The sequence below is a fragment of the Dinoponera quadriceps genome, unplaced genomic scaffold, assembly GCF_001313825.1.
Source record: "Dinoponera quadriceps isolate SergipeBrazil2010 unplaced genomic scaffold, ASM131382v1 scaffold1565, whole genome shotgun sequence".
Classification (NCBI taxonomy): domain Eukaryota; kingdom Metazoa; phylum Arthropoda; class Insecta; order Hymenoptera; family Formicidae; genus Dinoponera; species Dinoponera quadriceps.
In genome coordinates, this window is record NW_014556124.1 from 2616146 (window position 1) to 2640968 (window position 24823).

Consider the following 24823-nt stretch of genomic DNA (forward strand, 5'->3'; position numbering starts at 1 on the left):
GCGCGTCGGCGCGTCTCAGCGAAGCGCTCAGTTCGACCGTGACGCTTTAGACGCTTTCCTTTTCGCTTTCAAATACAATTTCCTCCCAGATCTCGACGATTCTTGCGCTTAAAAAGTCTCGCCTTTTCTCCGAACGTCGAAACACGCGTCTCCCGATGTAAATCTGCGAATTTTCACTGCGAACGAATAATCTGCAAAACTCAACTTTTCTCTCGAGCGGAGCGATTATCGATCACGGAAACGACGGAGCGTGAAAAACATTCGATGCCTATGAATGTCTGTCAGGAAGAGTCTGTTGGCGTCGTGGAAGATCCGTGTGAGGAATCGTATCCTCAGGTAAGGCACACCTCGACAACGCGATGAAACAACGCGATGAATTTTCACGAGCGCCGCTCTTTTTTCCCCGGTGAGGTCATCTTTTCCTACGTCCACGCGTGACTCAAGGAATTTTAATGCTCGCATAAGTGTAATTCTCGTTGTTGCTTGAGGAGCGATTATTTCGAAGATCGCCCCGTTGCGATATATCACGAGCGACCGTGAAGTAATGCGGGATAAAGCACGGAAGAAATTAATATCAAAATTCAAGACTAATATTCTCTATCTACATAACCTCGACGGAAAGGTTTATTATTGGCTGTGACAAATTGATACCGATGTGACCGATGATAAATTATTATCGCTCGGTAGTTTCATTACTCGTGCGTTTCATTACTCGTAATAAAATTACGGAGCAACAATATATCACCGGCCAATTTGTCGCGACTAATATTTTTTTCTAAAGTAAGAGTAGTTTCGCTAAAAAGTATATACGTCATGTACGTTATATTCGCATATTTCTGCGCAATTCGGACATTAATTAAATCCCCGCGCACGACCGCGTCTCTGAGGCCGTTTTTTACGTGCTTCTTGCGGCGGCCTCGCAACGGAATGCAAATGCAATGTACGCGCGTTGCATAAAGTGGCGCGAGAAACGAGAGAGACAGGTTTGCGCGAGCGGGGCGATAACAAAGCGCGCAATTATCCGTCAATTACGACCGGCGCTCAACACATGCTTAAGTAACACCGCAGGCGAAACAATTCCTTCCTCCGTCTCCTTTCTCATCTGCATCCGTGATCTCTCGCCGACGAGACAGAGAGAGAGAGAGAGAGACAGAAAGAGAAAAAGAGAGATATATGATGTACCTCCCCAACGGTCGGATAACACCGCGCGTGCTGTCTCGCTCTTACGAACGTCACGTGTCGAGTGCTCGGGATTCATCATTGAACAATGTTATTCGCTATATTCCATTCATCGGAACGGAAGCTACAAATGAGCTACGATGAGCGAGCGAGCACCTCCTCCTCGGCAGCCGGACGACGCGGAGGTTTCGCTAGTCACGCTCGCGGTTCGCTCGCGATCGGAGCGCGCGGTTTCTCCGGAAAAGTCCTTTATCGTCCCGCGAATCCGACGACGGAAGTGCACTTCGGCGAGTACAGCAGTCACACGTCCTCCCGCCTTCGGCAATCTTATCTCTCACTGCGAGCGAGGAGGCCGCGCGAGCAAGTTATGAGCCTCGCTCGCCGATATCTACGAGCGACGTCGGGGTTAACGTTTTTCGCGCGAATTCTCAATTAACTGTCAATTAGTCTCTGCTACGGCGCGATGGGAAACGGACAGTTCAGAGGCGGACAGTCCAGAAGCTGCCACGGGCCTTGGTCGCCGATGGGAGACAGGATGTAAGTGTCTTACGGCGGTCCGTGCGCCGTCCTCTTCCGGACAACGCGTGAACCGGGATCGTTTTCGCGTAATAAGTACAATAGCTCACGTCCACGCGTGGACAATGTAATTTGCATGGTGTGTCATCTACGAGACAATATAGGTAATCTATGAATCGTCATGGAATGCTCTGTCTTTTTCTTACGTTTACGAAGTCGTTATTTTTACAAAGGATAGTGAGGAAGCTCCTCTGGTATTCAATCAAGTGTGGAAATGATGCGGGCTTTTAAGGAGCGAAGCACGGGGATGGTTTGGATTATTAGATATTGATATCACCTTGTTGATATCGAGATAATTGTAGGGGGATAAAGTGTCCAGCGTCTTTAACGGACGTGTCGGATTGACTCTTCGCTCAAGCGCACGCGACGTATCAATTTTTCCACGCTTCGACCGATCCTGAATCCCAATATTTTGGATATGTACATTCGGGATTCAGGATCGGTAGAAGCGTGGAAAAATTCATACGCTGCGTGCGCTTGAGCGAAGACTGATCCGACACGCGCGTTAAACACGCTGGACGCTTTATCTTCCCACAATTATATTAATATTAATAAGGTAATATTAATATCCAAACATCATCCGTGCTTCGTTCGTTCAAAAGCCTTTTTGTCTTATTCTTATATTTTTATATTTTGTATATTTTCTATCTCTGTTAAAAGCTCATAAGTAAACCTGAACTTATAATTTATCTTTTCTCTTACGCAGCACTGTGCCCCGTAATTTATAATCTTTTACACGGTTTACATCGTCAACATGAGAAAAGTCCGCTTAAACATCACGCAGGCAAAACGTAAAAGTATCCACGCAGATGTGATATTAGAATCTACGGCGCAAACCCGGTGCAAACTTCTAAAAGCCGGCTCGAAGATGCTTAAAAGGCGTCTAAAAAGTGAAGTGAGAGATCGTCAAGAAAGCGGAGCGCATTTTTCAGACATCCTTGAGACTTCTTTTGAACGTTTGTGCGTTTGCCTGCATTTTCCCCCCTTTTTTCCTCTTCTTTCTCATCTCCGGAGAAAGAACGATCTTTCCCGATCGCAAGATAAGATTTCCGAGCGTACGCGATCCTATATGCGCATAATAGAAACGCAGACTCGCCGTGTCGTCGCGAAGAGGAAAATCCGGCATGAAACGGTCCGCAAACTGACGCAGGTCGTCGCTTTGCGCGCGAAGCTTAGAGCGCGACTTTGACCGCATCGCTGTGGCAAAGCGCTCCATCTGATAACTCGAGCGTTTCCGCGACTTCGCAAAGAACTCCTCTCCGGAGGAGAGTGCTGAGGGATATTAAACCGCCGGAGGAAACCGCGCGATTCAGCCTTTCAGCGCATAACGCGCTCTTACGCCACTCTCGAGGCTAATCTCATCGGCCGTAATTCAAGCGTACTTTCGAACGTACCTTTTCCGCGGCGCTTTCTATTTCGCACACTCCGCAAGTACGTTCTCTCTCTCTTTCTGCCCGAAGCGCGATCATGTGCTCACCCCGTTCTTTTCGAGCGTGTAGAAAGCGCGACGAGGTCTCGGGACGCGGGCTCGGTGTCTTAACCCTGAAAATAATACGACTTTGACGATGAAGTAACATCTCTTAGATCTAGATTACGAAAATTTTTTTTCAATCACTTACATTTGTCAGGATTATCACCAACTTTCATTTCTTGTCTTTGCACACTGAAAAAAGTGCTACCGTTCAAGTAATGTTTACTTGATCCGAGTAAAACGATCAGTCCAATTTGCCTTGGCAGATATTTAATACAAGTAGAAATATAATGGGCTATGTGCAATATTTCCGACGTATAAATAGACGTTTACTTGTACATGTTGAGATAAGTTGCGACAAGTATTAAATTCATAATATTGAGAACAGCAGAATTCATTTTGAGGAAATATCTAGTGGACAGAAAAATTACATTTAAAACCACTGTAGGTTTCTTCAGTGGAAAAGAAGTGTTACGTAATTCTAATAAATAATCTCTTATTATCATGAGGACTATTTTACACTTACATTAGACAATTTATTTACAAATTAAAGCATTACTATTGTTTTCTAATATTTACTACAAGCTATTAAAATATATTTAAATTGATAGAAATATGATTTGATTTGAGAGGCTAAAAAACAAGTAATTATGTTCACTTGATTCTAGCATTTTTTTCCGTCTAGACTGGTCGGCACCAGGAAACCAGTTAACTCATTAAATCAGGCTGATAATACATTGCAAATCGAAATGTATAATTTTACATATAATCGCTTTTTACGCATTTAATATGCTTAATACGCTTGTTATTACCATAATTTTATAGATATAAGTATATAAAAATTACACACTTGGATATGTTAATTGACTGACTGAATATCAACACAATACAAGTCCAAAATCTAAAATTCGCAGTTGAAAATATGCCACTTACCAAACTCAAATTTCAATATTCATTTATCTGATTAAAAGTGTCTAACTCTGCTTCCCGCCGTCATAATTATTAACAGAAATATAAACATATTTTTTCTCTTTATTCTCTCAAAAACAATATTCCTTTGCTGTGCACTTCACAATGATGTTGAAAATATACCGGACATCTGCTTCCGGAACCGTCTACTAATGACGTCGCTGAACCAAACCGATTTCGATTTCGTCCGCGATATACATCGCAACATGCTCCCTCCTGGTATTCTTTATGCAACAATTAATTATCACGCGTCTTTGCGATAACTCGGCGTAACGATAAACAGCGTGCACACAATGGCCACGCGCTCTCCAGCGTGGACAGCGCATTCACATATCGATCTGTCGTTCACCTTCCACGGGGTTAGACTCGGAGGGGAAGGTCGATAGTAGTAGCGAATTGGTACTTAACTATTGTTCTACATATGTACATACGGGCGCGACACATCGCGAGATGATGCGGCATTCGCGTCGTCGAGCGCGACCCGACCGGCCACGTCCGGCGGGAGATCGCGGCGAAGAAATAGTTCGTGTCGCGAAGTGTTCGCGGTTTGAGAATCGCCCGCGCGAGCACGATGTCCTCGAGACAATTCCTGCGGCCGTTCGGTTGCCGTCTCATGGATCCCCTGCGTACCTGCTCGAGCGGGCTACGTTACGCTATCCGGGACCTTGAACTTGATACCTGCCGCCAGCATCAGCTGCGCGATGACGACAGGTAAATCGAGCGCGCCGCTGACTCGAGAATCGACGTGCTTGCGCGACTTTTCACTCATTTACTTTCCGTTGAACTTCGCTCTTTCCTCGCTGAAGGCCGCGCTATGACGGTGTGATCGATTAATTAAGGCAGTTGGTCCGTAAGGATCGTTTTCTTAAGAATCTTTGAGAAATTTTAGTCCCATATTGGATGGAAATATTACTATCTGCGCGTCTGTAAAGTTCGAGAATGCTTGGCCATTCGGATGCTGAGCTATCCCCAAATAAAGATGACACTTTTCATACGTGTTCCTTGAGGTGAATTTGTAATTTTCGCTTTGATTTTCTTCTGAACCACATTTAGGATTTTAATGGAAAACTATTGCGATACCTAGAACTGGTTATAGAGACATTATGGAAAAACTTCAGAATTATTAACCGCTTTGTTTTGAAAATATAACCGTATGAAATGTGTGATTTATGGTAACGCCTGCGATATATATACATAGACACATATTTAAATATTTATATACTGCTTTTATTATGCGTGTACTTTTGTTAGTTTAATTGATATATATACTATAAGACTATAAAGCATTAATAAGAGAAATAGAAAGTAAATGGTGCATCTCTGTTTGTAATATTTTTTGTATATATTTTTCTTAATTTTGCGCTAAAAATTAATATTTATTAGACAGCTAAATAAAGTTATAGGAAAATGTTAGTATTTTTCAGTAAATAATAAACTCATGAACAAAAAAAAACTACACAACGGCTCGATCAAAGTTACGTTCTCGCAGATTATCGCGAGCGAATTAATCTTTGTTTTTCTCTATTTTTCTTCCTTTTTCTGTTTGTTTCTCGTCTTATGATATCACCGGTAATTATGTACAATTCCGATTGACAAATGATTCATAGTCATAGTTCGCAATTCACCGTAAACTTTAAACTTTGATCCAGTCGAGGTCGAAAGATGGAAATGCTTGCTAATCGATTCCAATAGCCCGCATCGAGAACTTTGTTCCCATCGCAACCTGGTGGGGACTCTAACATTCTATCGCATCGAGCTATCGCATCTATCCGCGATCGTTCGCGGGCAGGCAAGTTCCGCCTTTGGTTTCATCACCTAATCGAACGCGATATATTCTCATCGTTCGATAATCATGCGACGTGCGATTGCGCGAATCAGCGCGCGTGCGCGAGTCGTGCCTCCTCGCAGGTGCGTACGTGAAACAATTTGCGCCTTTTGCAGCCCGGTCGCACCAACGTTATTTTGGCTTTAAGCAAAATTCGAATATATGTCTCTTTATTTATTTAGAAAGAAGAATAACGATAGATAATGATAGATTTACGTTTGAGTCTCACTTAAAACTAAAATAATGTTGGTTGCAACCTGGTCTTAGACGAATATGAAATTATGAGATATACGCAATTGTGAAATAATAGTCGAGAAATTGACGAAAATCTCTCAACTAGAGATAATACGACATCGCTTGTCACAAAAATCGTGTAATCTTCGTCAAAAAACTATTTTGCCCAAAGAGTTTGCGAATCGTGTACACAGAAAAAAGACGCTAGATTCAAGCGAACAATTACTCCGATACCGCTTGGCGAATTTTTACTTGGATTAAGTAAATATTGCTTGAATGCAGCACTTTTTTTGCGCTCAAGTAAAATTTATTTAATCCAAATGAAAATTTGCCAAAGAAGAATATTGGAGTAATTATTTACTCGAATTTAGAACTGTCCTTTCCTGTGTATAATCAATTCAATCGCATACGTCCAATATGAAATGGTAAAGCTAAATTAAATATCAAATGAAAAATCGACCTCGACAAAGGAATTTTCCGAGAAGCCGCCTTACGCATTTGCGATGTCCCGTGTAAAGGAGCCGCCTCACCGGTGCATCTGCCTCCCCGACAAAAGTATATCCGGGAGACAACGATAGCGACGAAAGTTGCGGTCTGTCAGCCGTATTTCAAAACAGTCTGCTATTTTTCGCCTCGCGATGTCGTAAGCCGCGAAACGCCGCCAGATACGGCGGTGCTCTTTAATTCTCCCTCGCACCCTTTGAACTTGCCGACGCGATGAATACGTCACACATCGTCACCAACGCGTTCTCTACCCTACCGACGCACCGTCGGCCTTGCGCCCGCCTTTCCCTCCACTCCTGGCTCACCACCGGGCGTTCGTTTCGCAGGACCCACGGCAGTAGTCAGCCCGTAAGCAGCAAGAGTAAAACGTTGGTCATGTCGAGCTTGGAACGCGATCAGCTGGGTCAGCGAGGTAGCGGCGACGCGCCCTGCGCCGGTCTTCTGCGCGGCTTCGACCACATCAGGGATCCGCAGCTCAACAAGGTAGGCTGTGTGCGCGTCTCTCTCACGTAATAATTAAACATCGTCCGGCGCGATACTGCTCGGGACGGTGAGCGAAACGGTCGCGCGCGGCGCCTTTGACATTTGGACGCGCGGCCTGCCGAAAATCGCCGACCGGTGGTGGCGGTCACTGAGAATTTCGGACGAGATTTTGCGAGACGGGGATTTCAGAAAAGCGGCAGAGAAACGACAGGGGGAGGGATCTCTACGTGTTTATTTTGTTTCACAGCACTGGTGGTTCCCTTGAATTAGCGCGATCAGCGAGCTCTCGTCGGCTTCTTCGTTGGTTATCGATGGGAGGTCCGTTGTCCGTCGAATTTCGCATCGAGCTTTTCTTTTCCAAGGGGAATTTTGCAACGAAGTGACCGTATGGTTCGCCTGTTTCTCTTTCTACGAAGATGCGTAGACGACTGTCGCGCGACGGTCGACGGCGGGTTTGCGATTCCGATCGATCGGGTCCGAAGGTAGACCCGCGTAGAAGCGTAACGTGAGGATTCACGAAAGTAATGAGACGGGGAATCGAGTTACCTCGCTTTCTCAAGTGCTTGCTGAAAGTGCTTTTCGAATACGTTTACGGTTACGCAATAATTATCAACGAGATTATAGCTCGATCGATGACCACCTGTTAACGCTGCGCAGGCGAACCGAGGTATCGCCAACGCGAAGCGATTTATATTGCAGATCGACGTGAATTATATAATATATAAAGAGTTTCGAGAACTTCTCGGTTTGACCGAACATAAGATAAACTTGTAATATAGGCGTGATACAAAAGTTGATTGAACTAACAATGAGCAACAGGAATTTCAATAATCTTTACCGTACCGTTTCCGAAACATTTAATTATAAACTTGTACGTGCAGGAACATGTAGAAATCTCATAATATATAATTCAATATTTCTTCTATTTTGACATATTTGTGTGTAAGATGGAAGTTTAGAAAACAGTCCTGATGTTTAAGGTTAATATACAGATATTATGGATAAGTTTCAGAATTATAGACTGTTTCGTTTTGAAAATATATAATAGTAGGAAGTTTATAATTTATAGTAATATTATAGATATTTATATGCATATATATGAATATATTTCAATACTTACATGCCTCTTTCTATTAGCTGTACATCTCTATCAGTTCAACTGATGTAGAAATGTAGCACATAATAAGGAAATTAAAAAATAATAATATTTTCGTATTTATAATGTTGTACGTACACAGGATGTTAAAAAATTAGACTTGCAAACTTTGAAGGAGAAAAGAGGATTTCAAAATAAATATTTCTTCTTAATACTATTTTTTTCCACAACGTTTTAATATTATATGGTATAAATAAACTATAAGGAAAGATCAAATTCCTCCATTAAGGTACTTCTCGCGCATTTATGAAGTCACAAACCATGATGGCTGCGGCGAGATAGCCTTAATGGAGGAATTTGATTTTTCCTTATAGTTTCCTTATAGTTTATTTATACTATATAATATTCAAACAAAACGTCGTAGAAAAAAGTAATATTAGCCAAAAATGTTTATTTTAAAATCCTCTATTTCCCTTCAAAGTTCGTCGATCTGTTTTAACACCTTGTACGTATATATTTACCTGTGTACGTATATATTTATTTCAGCTCCGTTTCAAGTTAACATTTACCATTCGGGCAGTGAAGTAAATGCATAAAAACGTAATTTTGCTCATACAGTAAAGATAGTAAATTTATGAAAGGCTTCTTTGATGCGCCACTGAGAATACGGCACTTAATGAGCGAGCCTCCTTAAAGTCGAGTCGATCTTGCTTGAGCAACGAGCGCGTCATCGTTCCTTAGGTCTTCCTCTGGTATCGACCGTTCACGCAGAACCCATTAAAGAACAAAAGATTTCCGCGAAGGATACTTTCACCCGGACACCCGAATCTGGTTCAAGGGAACCGGCGTCTGCGCAATTTCCGCAAAATCTTCTTGTCGTCGTCCCAAAAGTAACGAAAAAGATGAAGAGAAACGCGAAGAGGTGCACACGCACATTGCAATTTGGGAAAATTGCGAACTAATCATTAACTGTAGATCGCGAGGAACTTTTGATCGCGGACGGAAAAGAAATCAAAGTGACCGGGTAAATACCCATGTCGCGAGAAAATGTCACGTCCGCGGGGAAATCGCAAGCAGCGACTCGCGCGAATTGATGTGTGACGCGCGAAAGAAATCCGGCGATTTCTGCACAACAGTCGAAGGAAAGTTCGTCGCGCAGAAAAATTGCCAACGGCTCGGAGAACGTGAGAAGAGTGTCGCGCGCGCACGCGCTATGATTCGGCAGCAAAAATGACAGGATGACTCCGCAAAGTATAACGGAGTTCCTCGTGCCGTAACGGCCACCACGATTGCGCAGTCTCGGGACTCTCGGACGCCTCCGGGTGTTCCGCTCACGGCCCGACACGGTCCTGAGGTATCACGAATCTTATCCTCGAATTTTCTGCCATGTATTTTGGCGCACACATTGAGAGAAAAGACTTGAAAATTTCATTGTGAAATGCATAAGGTTTGTCTCACAGGAATAAACGTTTATTTAAATACGGCGAAATAAAACTTTATTCCCGGCAAACGAGCTAATTAACGATAAAACTCAAGTATATTTCACAAAAATATATATATTCCGCCATCGCAGTTAAATTTCTTTCTAACTGATAAATATCGAGGAAAACGTCACGATAAACATTTATTTCGCAAAATTTCAATTTCTTTTCCTCGGTGTGGTAATAAATACGAAAATTTGGCGAATATTTGCCGATCAAATATTTGATTGCTGCAACCAAATAATTTAGTTCCGTATACTGTATAGTACTATAGAACTCTATATATTATATAGTTATTTATATACGGTACTCTAAATTGTTTGGTTGCAATAATCGAAAATATTCGTCAGCAAGTATTCACCAAATCTTAGTACTTATTACTAAATTCTTCTTTCAGTCCCTTTTTACTGTTTTCCCGAAGCGCCTGCGATCATATTTTTGTGTTTCTTCTGCAAGACTCGAAGACTACCAAGGAAGCATTTTCATAGATAAGAAAATTACCATAAGTAATGTGAATGGTTGAAATATAATCAGTACCCAATGGCTGCCAACGTAACCAAAAATAGCAGTTGTTATCGTCCATCGCGAAGAATTCGAAGCCAAAAGAAAAATTCACTCTTGGCTAAAACCTATATAGTACAAATGTTTAAAAAACATCCTAGAGACATCCCAGAGATGCTCTGATATTTTTGGGACGTCTCTTGGGGAAAATTTTATTTTGCTGTATTTAAATAAACATTTATTTCCGTAAAATAAATCTTATATTTCACAGATAAATTTTTAAGTCTTTTTTTTCAGCGCACATAAATAACATACCTGCGCCAATAATCGCGCTCGGCTCTTATTGGCCTGCTGTTTTCATATTCCTGATATTGTATATCACGACATACAATTTCAAGTTGAAATGAAGTTTATTTCTGCGAAAGAAACCTTATATCCCGCGAATAAATTATTAAATACTTCCTATTCAGTACACGTTCGTCCCAGGCGTTGGTTTCGGCGACGATCGTGTGTTCCGAGTGTTCTCGTTTCGCGAAATGAACGAGCGAGCGAACAAACGAGCGGGCGAGCGTGCGTGGGTCACTTGCGGTAGGTCACGGAGTCACTTTATATTCAAGAATTCCTAGGGCGGCTTATCGATCCGTGCACCGGCTGAAGGGACGCCGTGTCACGGGGAGTCAAGAACCCCGGCAACCGTTTCCACGGCCGGTTGTTTGTCGCGGGATGCGGAAATTCGGATGTGCGAAAGTTCGACGGTGGATCTCGTCTCAGTGAGAGTGCTCCGGGATGAAGGAGCTGAACGATTGGTGGTGCCTCGTGCCGGAGCAGAATCGCACGCCGCGCATCCCCGAGACCCTGCTCGCTCTGGACGGAAGGGTATTCGTTCCGCTTGCTTGCTTGTGTTCCGCGCGACTCGACACCCGGATTCGCGCACACCCCGAATCTTCCTGTGCCCCGGCAGATGGAATTCTCGAAATCCGCTTTCCGTTCTTTTTTTTTTTTTCTTATCGGTGATCGGATCTCACCGTCGGCTTGGCTACCCCGTCTCCTACTTTTACGCACTCACGTGATCGTTCTTTTAACACGGAGCAAACATATTTGTGTCGTAAAATTGCTGGGATCTCTCGTTTACGAAATCAGTCGACGACGAAGAGTGAGCTTCAAGTTTCATTTTTTATTTGCGCCTCGCACGTAGTTGATGCGATTGAAACGCGTAAAGAAGTCACCGTTTGTTCACTTTGTTACGCGATTGTGATTTTCCCGGAGAAGAGCGCACTTTTGCAGATAGCCTTGTCGTTATTATCACCTTATTCATACCTGAATATAAACATACCGCAAACATTGTGTTTTGTCGGAGAAACACGTTTGATTTCTGGGTATTCAGGAAAGAGCTTCGCGGCGCAAATCCCGTGAAAAACATCCGGATGCTTGTGGTTACGTTTGGAAAGCTTAAAAAATAGCGATAATATAAATATTAATCCTTAAACGTATGCTGAGAAAAAAAGGACTTAAAAATTTATTTATGGAAAGAAGAGAGAATTTCTGTGACATAAACTTTATTTATTTTAAAATTCTAAATATTTTTTCTTCACTGTACAAATGAACTCTTAGTTAAATCATGTTAATATACAAAAAAAGTGTTAGATTCAAGTAAATCATTATTCCTCGGAAAATTTTTATTTGGATCAAGTAAATATTACTCATTATTTATAATTAAATGTTCTCCCAAGATAAATTATTCAAGTGAAATTTATTTGATCCAAGTAAAGATTTGCTAAGTAGTACCGGATTAATTATTCACTTGAATTTAGCATTTTTGTTTCTGTGCATTTCCATATGCTTTCACTTTTTTTTCAATAGAAATAACTTAGTGTCCACCGAATATGCAAACTAAGAGATAGTTTGATGCAACCACTCACTCAGTGGAAAAATACAGGCTCGACATCGCAAGAGCGTTGAACTAGATTTGATTACAATTCACAACCAGCGATCGAGTCGTTTATATTTTGGAGAAGATTAGCTGTCGAAAGCTGCGAATACCGTTAATTAAAGTTTATATGTAAGGTTTATATGTAAATCCTGTTTTTGTTCGAGAATTCAACCTTATATAACAGGGCATGTAATTAGCAGGACATGTAATAGCGCGATGCAATTATCACATAATAGATACGTTATCGGCATTAATGTTAAATGGACACAAGATATCGTATTGCATTGTATCGATAACACACACACACAAGCACACACATATACACACACACAGAGATTCTTATCTGATTATTTTTTCTGCACTTTTTATAGAGCCCGATAACTCACGTCGTCTGACAAGTTCGTACATATTTGCTCTATAAAGAAGGGAAAAGATAGTTGGAGAGAATGAATCATTCTGCATTTTAGCGGCAGTCGTACATTAACTAATCCGAAATCGACTGTTTTCTTCGACGAAAATGTTTGAATTAAGAAAGAAAGCGTTGACTGTTCAAGGGGATCGAAAGTAGCGCGCGAGCGGGTACACGTCGTACGTCTCGTACTTACGCATTTTACTTATGAAAAGAAATCAGGAAGCCAAATTGACCTAGCCAAAGGAAATGCAGCAAATGTCTCGATTATCGATGCGAGCACGGGTATGTTTATCGCGCCACGCATAAATAATACACACGCGTGCCGAAGTCTTTCCCGGTGGAATACTATAATGAAATATAGTATAACGAATCATCGCGAAGCAATGTGGTTCAACCACGATTAAATAAGTCAGCCGGATAACGTCGTACATTACCATAATCTTCGATATTTGACGTTTATTGATCGAGACATTCGTTCGCGTTATCGCGCTATTATTTCGCGCGTTGTTACGTTATTCTCTGTGTCTGCGATTTGTCGCGATTCCGTTCGGCAATTTTTCGGTCGGGAGAAGACATCGGGACGATATCGTTCCTTTGGATCATAGAAATAGCCGGTCGCCGTTTCGTTCGTAGATTTTTACTTTGGTAATTAATATTCCTTGTTTCATTTCACTAAATTATTCAAGTAATTAATTTATTCAAGTCTTATTTCCTGTTTCGTATGCGGAAAATAAAATTAGAATATCAATTTAAGATTCACACATTCTCTCATATATATGCAAAAATATATAATTTCATGAGGATAACAAATTTATTCGCGCTCGTGATCTGCTCGACTCTCAATCAACTGTTCAATTTGTAACCTGGAAAGTATCGAAAACGTTACACTGAGGCGAATGGCAATTAATTGTGCGCTCGTGTGCATCGTGATGAAACGTTCGCCGGTATAACCGTTGATGCAATCAATATCGATCCGTCCGTTTCGATGACGCATTCAAGATCGCGAGCGAGCGAAGGTAACATTTCTTCGATTTTAATGACGGAACAATCGTCACGCGTGAACGGTAGATTGCGGGACGATTAATTGAGCGATGGTTCAAAGGTGACCTGGCTGAACATCTGCTTTAAAAAATACTGGCAGTGTCCCTGTTAAAAGAGATATAACCATGTCACTGTGTCGACAGTACGTCCACATTCGTCGTCCACAGTCCGTTGATGCATGTAGAAATTTCTTTTATTCATGCTGCATCGCGATTAAAAATCACTTTTCTAAATTGCAAGTTGTGACCTATTGCGTAAAATGAGTGACGTCATTACGTAACACGGGGGAGTGTTCGCGAGGAACTGAATTGAAACTGCGGGATCGTTAAGCGTCAACCCGGCCGCTCGTGTAATCTGCATTTCTTTAAATCATTCTCTTTAGTATTCCTATGTGATGCAGATGATTCTTTTTTCAATCTGTTCCTTCGATTTCTCTCTTTTATCGTGATATTTCGTACATGTTGTTTCTATGAAACAAATTTTAGCCAAACAAATAGAAATACGAAATTTAAAGAAACCTTTTTCTCTCTGTGCACTCATCTGCCTCTCCGAGAATTTTATTTAATACGTTCGTTAAATTTTAAAACTCTTTCGCGCAATGTCCATCATATCGGGCTCGTTTAAATACACATGTTAATTGTACGTCGCCGCAGAGCGAAGCCTCGAGCGGTTGCGGCGTCACCATTCTTGATAAAGCGAAATGTGGATCATGGGAAGTACGAGCGGCCCGCAGGCAATTTCGGGCGGACACGTGATATCGCTCCGTCGTATCACTCTTCACCCATCTCGTAACGATCGCGCGTACTCAACCAATGCGCTCGCAAATATCGAGGTGAAACGACTATCAGCTGATCACCTGTCACTCACGCTCAATGCACGGGGCAATGCGGCGTCGGTGGACGCAACTCCTCGCTTCTCTCGGATGTGATCAAAGCGACAAACAAGTCAAACAGACACGCCTCTTTCGCAAAGTTGACTTGTGGATAACAAATCTTTTTGCGACTAATCGTGTGACAAGGAAACACATCGCGCGCAGCGGCGACACATCACGACGTTTCAAATGCGAGACAAATGTGTGAAAAAAATGTCTGTTTTGAAAACAGCAAATTCAAAGTGGTCTGGAAATAATAAGCTCCTTTTTTCCACGTGATTTGATACATACATTCGAGATTGACGTACACACGGAAAAATACATACCTCATTTGAATAAATATTGCTTGTTTCAAATATTTCACAAGTTTATATATCCGCAAATCTTATCATAAGTTATATCATAAGTTATTATCACACATGTAATATCATAAGTTCAATCGTAAGCGTCGAATTACTTCAAAATATATTCTGGATCCTATGGTTTAATACTTCAATCAGGAATATTGGAAGTTAAAGCAAATTGCGATTTGCTTGTTCAAATTAACCGAATTTAATTTTTCCCCCGATAAAATTTATAATATTCTTGAGAAGAGAACATATTATTCTGTTGAATACACGATAATGAGCTTATTGTTTAAGGCTATTATCAAGAAAATATTCTTTATTAAAAATTATTATTTAGAAGAAGAAAAGTCAACTGAGTAATCGTTTTTTTTTTTCAGCAGTAGAATGATATGTTTTGTACTCGATGTACTCGATGAGTCTTCGACTTCGTTTATTCTTTAAATTTCTTAATTTTTTCATTTTCTTTTTTATAATAAATAGTTCAAAAGTGATGTCGGTCACGCTCTTATTAGACAGACTGTATATGAGACCGTGAGTTTGGAATTGATACTAATTTGTTTTACCACGTGTACACGAATTTTCTCTCTTTCGCATTTCAGGGTATGGCGTTCACCATCGAAGAGAGGCAGATCCTGGGCATACACGGTCTCCTGCCGGCGGCCGTGAAGACCCAGGAGGAGCAGTTAGGCCTCTGCCGCCGTAATCTCGAGCGCTACACCGACGATCTCTCGAAATACATATACCTGATAGGCTTACTGGTACATTGAACAAGGCGATTTTCGTATCACCGTCGTTCGCTCACGGCTAGGGGAGACACGTTCTCATTCCGCTCGCCGTTCCTTTCGTCAGGCCTCCCTTTTACGTTAATTCTGACGCACGGTCTTGTTCCCCCAGGACAGAAACGAGAAACTCTTCTACCGTTTGTTGTCAGAGGACGTGGCCGGCATGATGCCGCTGGTGTACACGCCGACCGTGGGTCAGGCGTGCGAGAAGTTCGGCCTGGTGTATCGCAGGCCGCGGGGTCTCTTCATAAGCATCCACGATAAGGGCCACGTCTACGACGTCCTAAAGAACTGGCCCGAACGGGACGTGCGGGCGATCGTCGTCACGGACGGTGAGAGGATACTCGGCTTGGGCGACCTGGGCGCTCAGGGAATGGGCATTCCCATAGGCAAGCTGTCGCTGTACACCGCGTTGGCCGGTATCAAGCCGCATCAATGCTTGCCTATCACTTTGGACGTTGGCACTAATAACCAGGTAAACGAGCTGTCCTCCGAACAGACGGTCCGGCGTGTCCAGTGACACCTCTTCGCGTGTGTCGCAATCCGCGGAGGAATTCACCGATAAATTTCCCCGGGAATATACTCGAGACTAGACTTTCGCGAATATTGAATATTTGCGCTCGAAGTTCGGTTTCTTCGCCATCGAATGATGGATTTTCCTCCGGAATTATCTTGTCGATTTTATCGATCTTATCGATTTCAAGTCGAGTTTTTGTATGACACGACTGAAAAAAATAACTCCGTTAGTGTAACTGAATTTGTTATCCTCGGATCCAGACGAAAACTCGGTTGTAGGGACAGAAATGGTGCTGCGGAGGTTGTGTAAATAAGAATTCTACTCAAACTAGCGGTAAATTCAGGTATTATTCATAGTTGCGTAATGAAACCTTCCGAGATAGGAGAAAAAGGCCTGCGTGACTCATGATATTTTATGATTTCGCGGTTCGCGCACGCCTGACTCGCCTGTGACCAACTATGCTAATATTTGACAGCTTTGAAGAACTCTCATAAAAAAAAAAAAACTGCCATTCGTATGCTATTTTAGTAAAGAGAAAAAGTTGGTCGTTTCATACCAAGAATCATCTCCCGGTGCATGTCGCCCTGTACAGGCAGATAGTTGACGTTGTGTTCGTCTTGCAGAAATTATTGGACGATCCTCTGTACATCGGTCACAGGCACAAACGTGTCACCGGACAAGACTACAACGACTTGTTGGACGAATTCATGCAGGCCACTGTGAAGCGATTCGGTCAGAACACGTTGATCCAATTCGAGGACTTCGGCAACGTCAACGCCTTCAGGCTGCTCAATAAGTATCGCAACGATTATTGCACTTTCAACGACGATATTCAAGGCACCGCTTCTGTCGCCGTCGCCGGTTTACTGGCCTCGCTTTGCATCACGAAGAAGAAGCTCTCGGAGAACACGATCGTGTTCCAGGGCGCCGGTGAGGTAACTGTCGAAACATTTGTCCGGCATTTGGAGTAACTTACGTAAGTTACGAGAAGGAGCTATTAATAGAGCGTCTTCCACGGCTTTCGATCTTCTCTCCGAGAGAGCGGGGCGAGTAACGTCGTAGCTCCGTTTCAGGCCGTGATTAACTTCCAAGTGCTGCATCGTGCCATGTGAATTTAATAAAGCTTGACTCCGCGACTCGCACTGTTCAGCTTTCGCGCCTCGCAGTCGACAACACTATGTGTCTCATGAAATTTTCACGTATGAAAGTTTCCGGGAATTTGATATTCAGTTATACGCGCGATCGCGACGTTGACTACGATCAGTCGCTGCGAAGAAATTAAATAAAATTCTAGAACTAAAACTTTCTCTTTTAAATCGCTCGCTCAGGCATCGCTAGGTATCGCCGCGTTGTGCGTGACGGCCATGCAGAAGGACGGGGTGAGCGAGGAGGAAGCTAAGCGCAAAATCTGGATGGTGGACTCGAAGGGGCTGATTGTGAAGAACCGTCCGCGCGGTGGGCTGACGGAACACAAGTTGGAATTCGCGCGCGAAGGCGAGCCGATCGACAACCTGGTGGATGTCGTGAAGATAGCCAAACCGTCGGTCATCATCGGCGCTGCCGCTATCGCAGGCGCTTTCACGACGGAAATATTACAGGAAATGGCACGGAACAACGAGAGGCCGGTTATATTCGCTCTGAGCAACCCGACCAGCAAGGCAGAGTGCACCGCCGAACAAGCGTACATTGCTACAGAGGTGTGTAAATCTGCTGCGAGAATAATGACGTTTGCACAATTGCCTCGCATCCGGGAGATATCTTAACGAGATATCTCTGAATTTGTATTTTTCTCAGCGAGAGATCAGGACGGGCTTCAATCGGAGATCCCGAGTCGAAATTTTGACTCTCGTCGTTAAACCTTTGATTCTAAAACAATACGATAGAAAGTAACAGATTCAATTCTAATCCGATGTATGATAATGACGGATAATTTAATTCTATTCTGATCACGATGATATCTCGATTTTCCACTTTCCTAGTTTTCAGCGCCGAAACGGATTGTTTTGAATACTGATGTGGTTTTAATAATGCAAATATGGGGAGTATCTGTAGCTTCGAGGTAGCATCAAAGTCTATAATCAAGTAGATTTGGTCTATAGGGTGTCTAAGTAGGCGCAAACTGCCCGTAAGAGCGCCAAAGCAGCGTTAAAATTTGAACTCGGGAGAGAGAAATACGCATTCGTATGTACACGTAGGAAATATTACGATGATAATTACCGTGAAAATTTTGCAACGTTGGATCATTACCGGAATTATAACTGAAATGATGTAATTCATTGTATCATCACTAAAATTACAACACACGTAACAATTACAGTCCATAATCGCCGGTATGATCCGGCATTGCAAAATTTTGCAATTCTTACAATATTTCCTTCGTGCAAAAGAATTTTTGTTTTCCATTTAAAGAGAAAAATCGTTCACCATTTCGGAGTTCGAGTTTATAATCAGGCGATGATCGAGTCTACGATTGTGCGGATTCGCAAGAAAGTGCGAGTCAGCGTGGAACGATATGTCTTTCTTGCAATTTCTGCTGACACATCTTGCGCTAACGAGGGTGCAATTACGCGCTAACGAAGCTCTCTTTGGGACCGTTTATTAATCGTTCGAATCGCAACAGGGAAGATGCGTATTCGCGAGCGGCTCGCCTTTCCCGCCGGTGAAGTACAACGACAAGACCTTCTATCCCGGCCAGGGTAACAACAGCTACATCTTCCCTGGGATCGCGTTGGCCGCGATATGCGCCGGCATGCGCACCATTCCCGAGGAAACCTTCCTGATCGCTGCGAGGGCTCTCTCCGAGCGGGTGTCGCAAGACGACTTGAACAGCGGCAATCTTTACCCGCCGTTGGCCGACATAAAGAAGTGCTCGATGAATATAGCCTGCGCGATCATGAAGTACGCTTACAAGAATTGTGAGTACAGACGTTGTTGGGAATTGTTATTGCTGTGTTACACCGTAACACGCAATACCCCCCCTCAGGGTGGTATTTCCGTACGTTGCCTGAAAGATCGCGCGACGTATCATTAATACCGTCGACCGTTCACGGTTTTAATTATTAACGCAAATTGACTCTCACGCAGCACTGGCGAGCGTTTACCCACAGCCCAAGGACTGCGAGGCCTTCATCAAGGCGCAACTGTACGACACGAGCTACAAGTCGTCCGTGCCCCAAGTATATTCATGGCCGCACTTGTAATGCCTACGATAATCCAACGAAGACTTTGACTTTACGCACGATTCTTTTGGGTCCACGAACGAGAACACACACCGCATACGCATGCGAGCGAGCGAGCGCGCATACACACGAAAGTGTTCCCGGCAATTGTCAACGAATTTCGCTTACGCCTATACTTTTCCCCGAGAGCCTGTTGATCGGGCTCCACCCGAATAGCACCGCGTTACGTGAGAATGCGACTATAGTTTGTAAAAGAAAAAAGAATAAAAGAAATTTTGTCGAGGTCGGAAGAATGAATTCGCTCATGTTTGATGCAACGTTGTTCAAGTATGTCGTCGACTGGGCATGAGTATGTTGGTTTGCTGGTTGAACAAATAAACTTCGACGCTGACGTGAAAGAAAATGTATTTATTGCTACTCGTAACATCGCTTTTCGCAGACATCCCCCGTTCGACGAGCAGCACGTGTTAACATTCGTCAATATCTCGCAGATGTAGCGAACTAAGGTCAAACAAAACTTTTTTTTCTTGCGCGAGGTGACACGGTCGTGCAAATTAAAGGTTTCTGTGACGAAAAAGGTGAAGGGGAGGGGGGGGGGGGCAGACAGGNACAGGTCTTCACATGTGCGAACACACATGTAACGTTCTGTGCACGCATTTCCTCGATTTCGGAACTCGGACTCTCGCAAAACGATGAAACTCGAGTCTACGGAGACTGCTAAGTTGTTTTCGCTACGAATTTTAGGCCAGAAATAAAGAAAAACACCGCCGGCGGCAAAATCAGCGAAACGAAAAGTCATAGGTCGCGGTGAATGAAATCTCGCGGAACCTCCGCGTACGGTCGCGCCGAGTCAGAAATGAAATTACAGGAGGAGTTGGCTCCGTCCGAATGCGGAAAAGAAAAAAAAAAAGAAAAAAAACGCAGAAAGGGGTCACTGAGAGAACATCCTCTAAGATAATGATGTATTCTAAAGTCTTAAAGATGCATGTAATTCACAACGATGAATTATGAATGATAGTTCCTCACACACTCCCTCCCTCGTTCGTTCGTTCATTCATTTTCTCTCGATAACGCTCTCTCTCTCTTTCTCTCTTTCTCTCTCTCTCTCTCTCTCTTTCTCTCTCTCTCAGCTCTACCAACATATGTACGCGTAAATCTATCTGCATTATATTACTAGATCCGATTACTTACTGCTAGAACACGTTCGTGGTCGTCAATTTATAACGAACAGGTTATTACAAACTGCGGACCCGAGGGTGATCTTTACTCCCGACTCTCGTTTTTATCGTGGATTAATATTATAACATGGTAATAAATTTAAGGGACAAAATGTACAGAGCGCTTAAAAAATTGTTTACAATTGCGGGACTCTGTTACGCTACACTGAGCAGACACACTGGCACCTTGGCGCGCCAGTAACAGGGACCTCGTCATCGTTTCCATGATCGTTTAATTCGTGGTAAAAGCAAATTGCGGACGCAACCATCAGGAGCATTTTTCCCCCCTCTGTCTCTTTTAGAAGTCAGCAGCCTGATCGTTCGTCGTCGAATACACTCGAATTAGTCCAAGTTCCACGGCACCACCGCACTACTGCTTTACCTACGTGCACAGGTTCCGGTGTTTACTTTTGTTTCTCGAGAGAGACCAAATGCGAATCGTTATGTCGTCGTGAAAAATCTCCAAATTTTACCGGTGTCTTTGCACCGTGTGCGCACGCGCCTTATTCCAATAGTCTCGCGTTTCAAGCATCATCGAGTTTTCGTTGCTACGAAAGACACGTTTTCATGAAAATCAAAGATAACAGAACGAAGACGTAGGGCAGTAGTGTCGTTGAAAGTGGAGTGTCTGTCCAGTAGGGAAGTCGGTCCCTTTCCTAGCTTCATCGAGAGAGCGAGTGTGATCGTTCGTGGGTCTGTTGGGAGTCACCGGCTGCTCGCGGGTCAGGCAATCTCTGAGATGCCGGCAGGGCGTCGAAAAACGGATGCGTCAATGAGTCCTTCAGGGTGATGCGCTGCGAGGGTTCGTACTCCAGCATTCGCTGGACAAGGTCGAACAGCTGACGGTGCTCTTCGTCATCCGATAGCATGTAACGCTGCAACGGACGGAGAAGAGAATTTACTCGACGGAATCACGAGATGTGCGTGGTAGTATCGAAAATATCGGACTTCTCGTTGGAGAGATTGAAATTGTGCTTGCGTTCAAAAATCTATACGGGTTTACAGAAGATACTCGCTGATTCTTTTCGAAGCGATTGATCTCGAGTCGACGTTGCGCGCAAATTCCATGTAACGCAGTACATGTATAATTTTTCTCCTTTTTTTTTTTTTATAATAAATAGTCTAAGAGTTACGACGGTGACGATTCTAGTAAACAGCACTACTGAAGAAGGTCCGGATTGGGACCGAAACGTCTGGATGAAAAAAAATACAGAATAATTTTGTCTCCACGAAGTAAAGAGAAAATATAACTGTCTTCGCTGTGCTAAATCCATCTGTGCACAGGGCGTCTTATTGGCCTCCTCGCCTTATTTACAACGCAATTTCAGCTCTCAACGCGCCGTTACGTACTTCACCAAAGCGACACTTACGTGCAACGGCTTGCAATTGTCTCGCACGTATCTGCCAGCTGAACTCTTGTCGTCCCAATCCAACTTGCCGTGATAGAAGTACTTGGTCTTGGTCTTGCGCGCCATACGATGCGGTATCGTGCCAAGTATACGCTCCATCATCGCCAGGTGTTCGCGATTATCGTGCGTTTGGAATAACGTGATGCCCAGGTATAACTCGAACAGGATGCAGCCGATGGACCAAACGTCGCAGGGCTGAGACCAACCTAATTCTGCAATTCAGAGGCGCGACACGGTAAAATAGGACCGGTCTGTGATATATAAACGCGCGCAATGTAACACTGCGTGATCGGAGATATTTTAAGACGGATGCTCACCTAAAATTACCTCGGGCGCTCTGTAATGTCTCGTGCTAACGATCGTGCTGTGATGCTCGTGATCGAACGTGGCGCTGCCGAAGTCGATGAGCCTGATGTCGGTCCGCTTCACGCGTCTCACGTCCCTCCGCTTGAAAAGGAAGAGCTTTTTGGAACACTTTAGAATGTAGCAGCTTACTTTACAGACCGTATTGAAGCTCGGTATTGAAGAGCGGTAAGGAACGTTGACGAAAACTGTGGGCACATACATATATAAACACACACACCCACACATACCTTTTTACTGTTATACGTGCTATCGTAGTCCGAGTCGACGAACAGTATGTTCTCCGGCTTGAGATCCGTGTGAGTGAGCTTGTTGTCATGCAAGAACTTCACGGCGTAGCACAGCTGGTAGCCCATGTGCCTGACGTGCTCCAACGGGTACGGCTGATAACTGTTGTCCCTCTGCAAAAGACAAGACCCTCGCTTATAGTGTCAAGCCCGAAGATTGTCGTCGTCACGGTGCTCGCCGGCCGGCACTCACCAGGAAATCGAAGACGCTCAGGCCGAGCATCTCGAAGGCGATGCACATGTGTCCGTGGTAATTGAACCAGTCGAGCATCTTCACGCAAAGACTGCAACGTGACGTGGTAGACAATTAGCGGATTGGAAGGAACGTGGAAAATCAATGGGAGGTGAGAGAGCGGAAAGAAATGAGCGAGAACGATCGTATTATACTGACTGCTGGCCTTCGGGATCCTTGATGGCGATCTTCTCCAGCGCGTTTATCTCCAGCTTCGCGGCCTCCCTGTACTTCTCCACATTCTTGATGATCTTCAGAGCCATCACGTGATCCCTGCAACATTCATCGTCATGATTCATCCGGCACCCGGGCAGAAGGGTCACGCCAATTCGAGATCCAGCGTCCCGAGAAGAGACGAGGAGGCGGCGAGTGGTCGCCCACGAATAGGGAAATTCTCTTTCTCGGCGTGCGCGCGAGCCGTGATTCCGTATTCCGCTAAAGAGATCTAATTCGCGCGGCCGTCGGGAACGCCCGGCCCGTAAAACAAAGTGCAAGGCCATCCTATTATTGCGACCACTCGCGCGTCATTTCGTGACAGCGCCGGACGGCTATTTCTGCGCGCCGCGCCGAGCACTCGCGCGCGCGCTCGGAGTCGTCGTAACGCGCGCGCATTTAGGATTTCGCCTCGGCGAACAAAACGAGGATGACGCGCGGACCAGAAGAGATCCGCGAAGGCGAACGCGACCGCCGAAGAGCAAAACAGACAGAGAGAGAGAGAGAGAGAGGGAGAAAGAGAAAAAGAGGAAATGAGAGAAATATTATACAGGATGAAACTTTTCTCGGGACTCGTGGTGCGCAGGTAGAAAGTGAGCAGTTAGATGAAACTGGATAGAAAAGTTATGTACTATTTTGTAAAATTCGCAATAGTCAATGGGGAATTAATTAATGTGTGTGAGCTAATGATCGCGTAGGAAACAGCGGGTCGGACTCTGTATGAAGAAAAATGGCTTATTTCTGAAGATGTTCCAGCAACGATGAGCATTAACTGCGAGCGGCATGACACAAGGCTATGCGCCGAAAAGAAACACCTTTCGTTATCAGTTGATGCCCATCGTTGTTAGGAGATCTTCAAATGTGAGCCATTTTTCTTTGTACAGAGTCCGCGCTTCCCGCGTGCGCTCGTTAGCTCGTACAGATTAATTAATTATTGCCAATTTTACAAAGTAACACACGACTTTCCTGTTCAGTCGCGTTCTATCTGCATACCACATATCCCAAGAAATTTTCAGACACTCCGTGTACGGCGTGTCCCAACGGGGACAAACTTCGTGAGGAAACAGAACGGATTGAGATGAACTTTTTTCAGTCCCGTGCTATTTTGCGGAACAACACGCACAATTTCGAGCTATTAATGACTGACAACGGCCGTGTCTAGAGGCTTATTTAATAACTTAAAAATTTGCGCGTAATTCGCAATACGATGAAGGACTTTCTTGCTCAGAGCAGCTTAATCTGTAAATATCTACGTTCTCGCAAAGTTCGTCCCTGTTGTGTCTGGGACACCCCGTAGAGAGACGGACGGATATTCAGATGGACGACAGAGAGAAAGAGAAAGATAGACAAGCGGAGACGCGCGAGACAAATTACCTACGTACTCGTGTGAGCTGGCACACTTACATTTGCAAGTCCTTAACCTTGACAACTTTTCCAAAAGTACCCTCTCCTAGGGTGGCCAGTACTTTATCTGCAATGTAAAAATCGGGGTAAATGTCCAGCGAATACGGGCCTCGCGGCCCACGAAGAGCGCTCGCCCGCGTTGCCCGCGCGCGCGTTGCTGCCGGCGAGCCGGAGAGGCGCACCCTCCCGCTCACCTTCGGGCGGGTGACCCGCGCCGGCCGCTCTCTACCGAGATGCAAGGGGGAGAGAGAAAGGAGAGAAGGCCCCCGTCGCCTCTCTCGGCGGAAACCAAATGAAAGG

The 24823-nt window shown here is 44.1% G+C and overlaps 2 protein-coding genes across 13 annotated transcripts in view; one reads left to right on the forward strand and one right to left on the reverse strand.

Annotated features, from left to right (window-relative positions):
- The first annotated feature begins 185 nt into the window (after positions 1 to 185).
- On the forward strand, positions 186 to 19795 carry LOC106746680 (NADP-dependent malic enzyme-like). 3 transcript variants are annotated; one of them, XM_014623481.1, is made up of 8 exons: positions 186 to 336; positions 7085 to 7241; positions 15520 to 15678; positions 15815 to 16177; positions 16843 to 17154; positions 17548 to 17916; positions 18840 to 19134; positions 19304 to 19795. In XM_014623481.1, the coding sequence occupies exons 1-8, from the start codon at positions 275 to 277 to the stop codon at positions 19417 to 19419; spliced, it is 1833 nt and encodes a 610-aa protein (XP_014478967.1). In that variant the 5' UTR covers positions 186 to 274; the 3' UTR covers positions 19420 to 19795. The 3 variants fall into 3 exon arrangements, with proteins under 3 accessions (XP_014478967.1, XP_014478966.1, XP_014478965.1); XM_014623480.1 differs by lacking the exon at positions 186 to 336 and adding an exon at positions 1323 to 1716; XM_014623479.1 differs by lacking the exon at positions 186 to 336 and adding an exon at positions 4653 to 4906.
- Positions 19796 to 20346: 551 nt separating this feature from the next.
- The window catches only part of LOC106746683 (serine/threonine-protein kinase Doa), a 37213-nt gene continuing 32736 nt past the window's right edge, over positions 20347 to 24823 (reverse strand). For all 10 annotated transcript variants that reach the window (XM_014623488.1, XM_014623489.1, XM_014623495.1 and 7 more), the window contains 7 exons: positions 24524 to 24590; positions 23066 to 23179; positions 22868 to 22958; positions 22618 to 22788; positions 22342 to 22471; positions 21986 to 22236; positions 20347 to 21490 (listed from right to left, as the gene is read on the reverse strand). In XM_014623488.1, the coding sequence (XP_014478974.1) occupies positions 21278 to 21490; positions 21986 to 22236; positions 22342 to 22471; positions 22618 to 22788; positions 22868 to 22958; positions 23066 to 23179; positions 24524 to 24590 (1037 nt within the window). In that variant the 3' untranslated portion in view covers positions 20347 to 21277. The remainder of the gene's footprint in view (positions 21491 to 21985; positions 22237 to 22341; positions 22472 to 22617; positions 22789 to 22867; positions 22959 to 23065; positions 23180 to 24523; positions 24591 to 24823) is intronic.

Excerpts from the sequence above, each read along its gene's own strand:
- LOC106746680 (XM_014623479.1), top strand. The coding sequence starts at position 4,767 with ATGTCCTCGAGACAATTCCTGCGGCCGTTCGGTTGCCGTCTCATGGAT. Across the intron at positions 7,242-15,519 it reads GGGATCCGCAGCTCAACAAG|GGTATGGCGTTCACCATCGA; the intron begins GTAGGCTGTGTG and ends TTCGCATTTCAG. Across the intron at positions 17,917-18,839 it reads AAGCGTACATTGCTACAGAG|GGAAGATGCGTATTCGCGAG; the intron begins GTGTGTAAATCT and ends GAATCGCAACAG.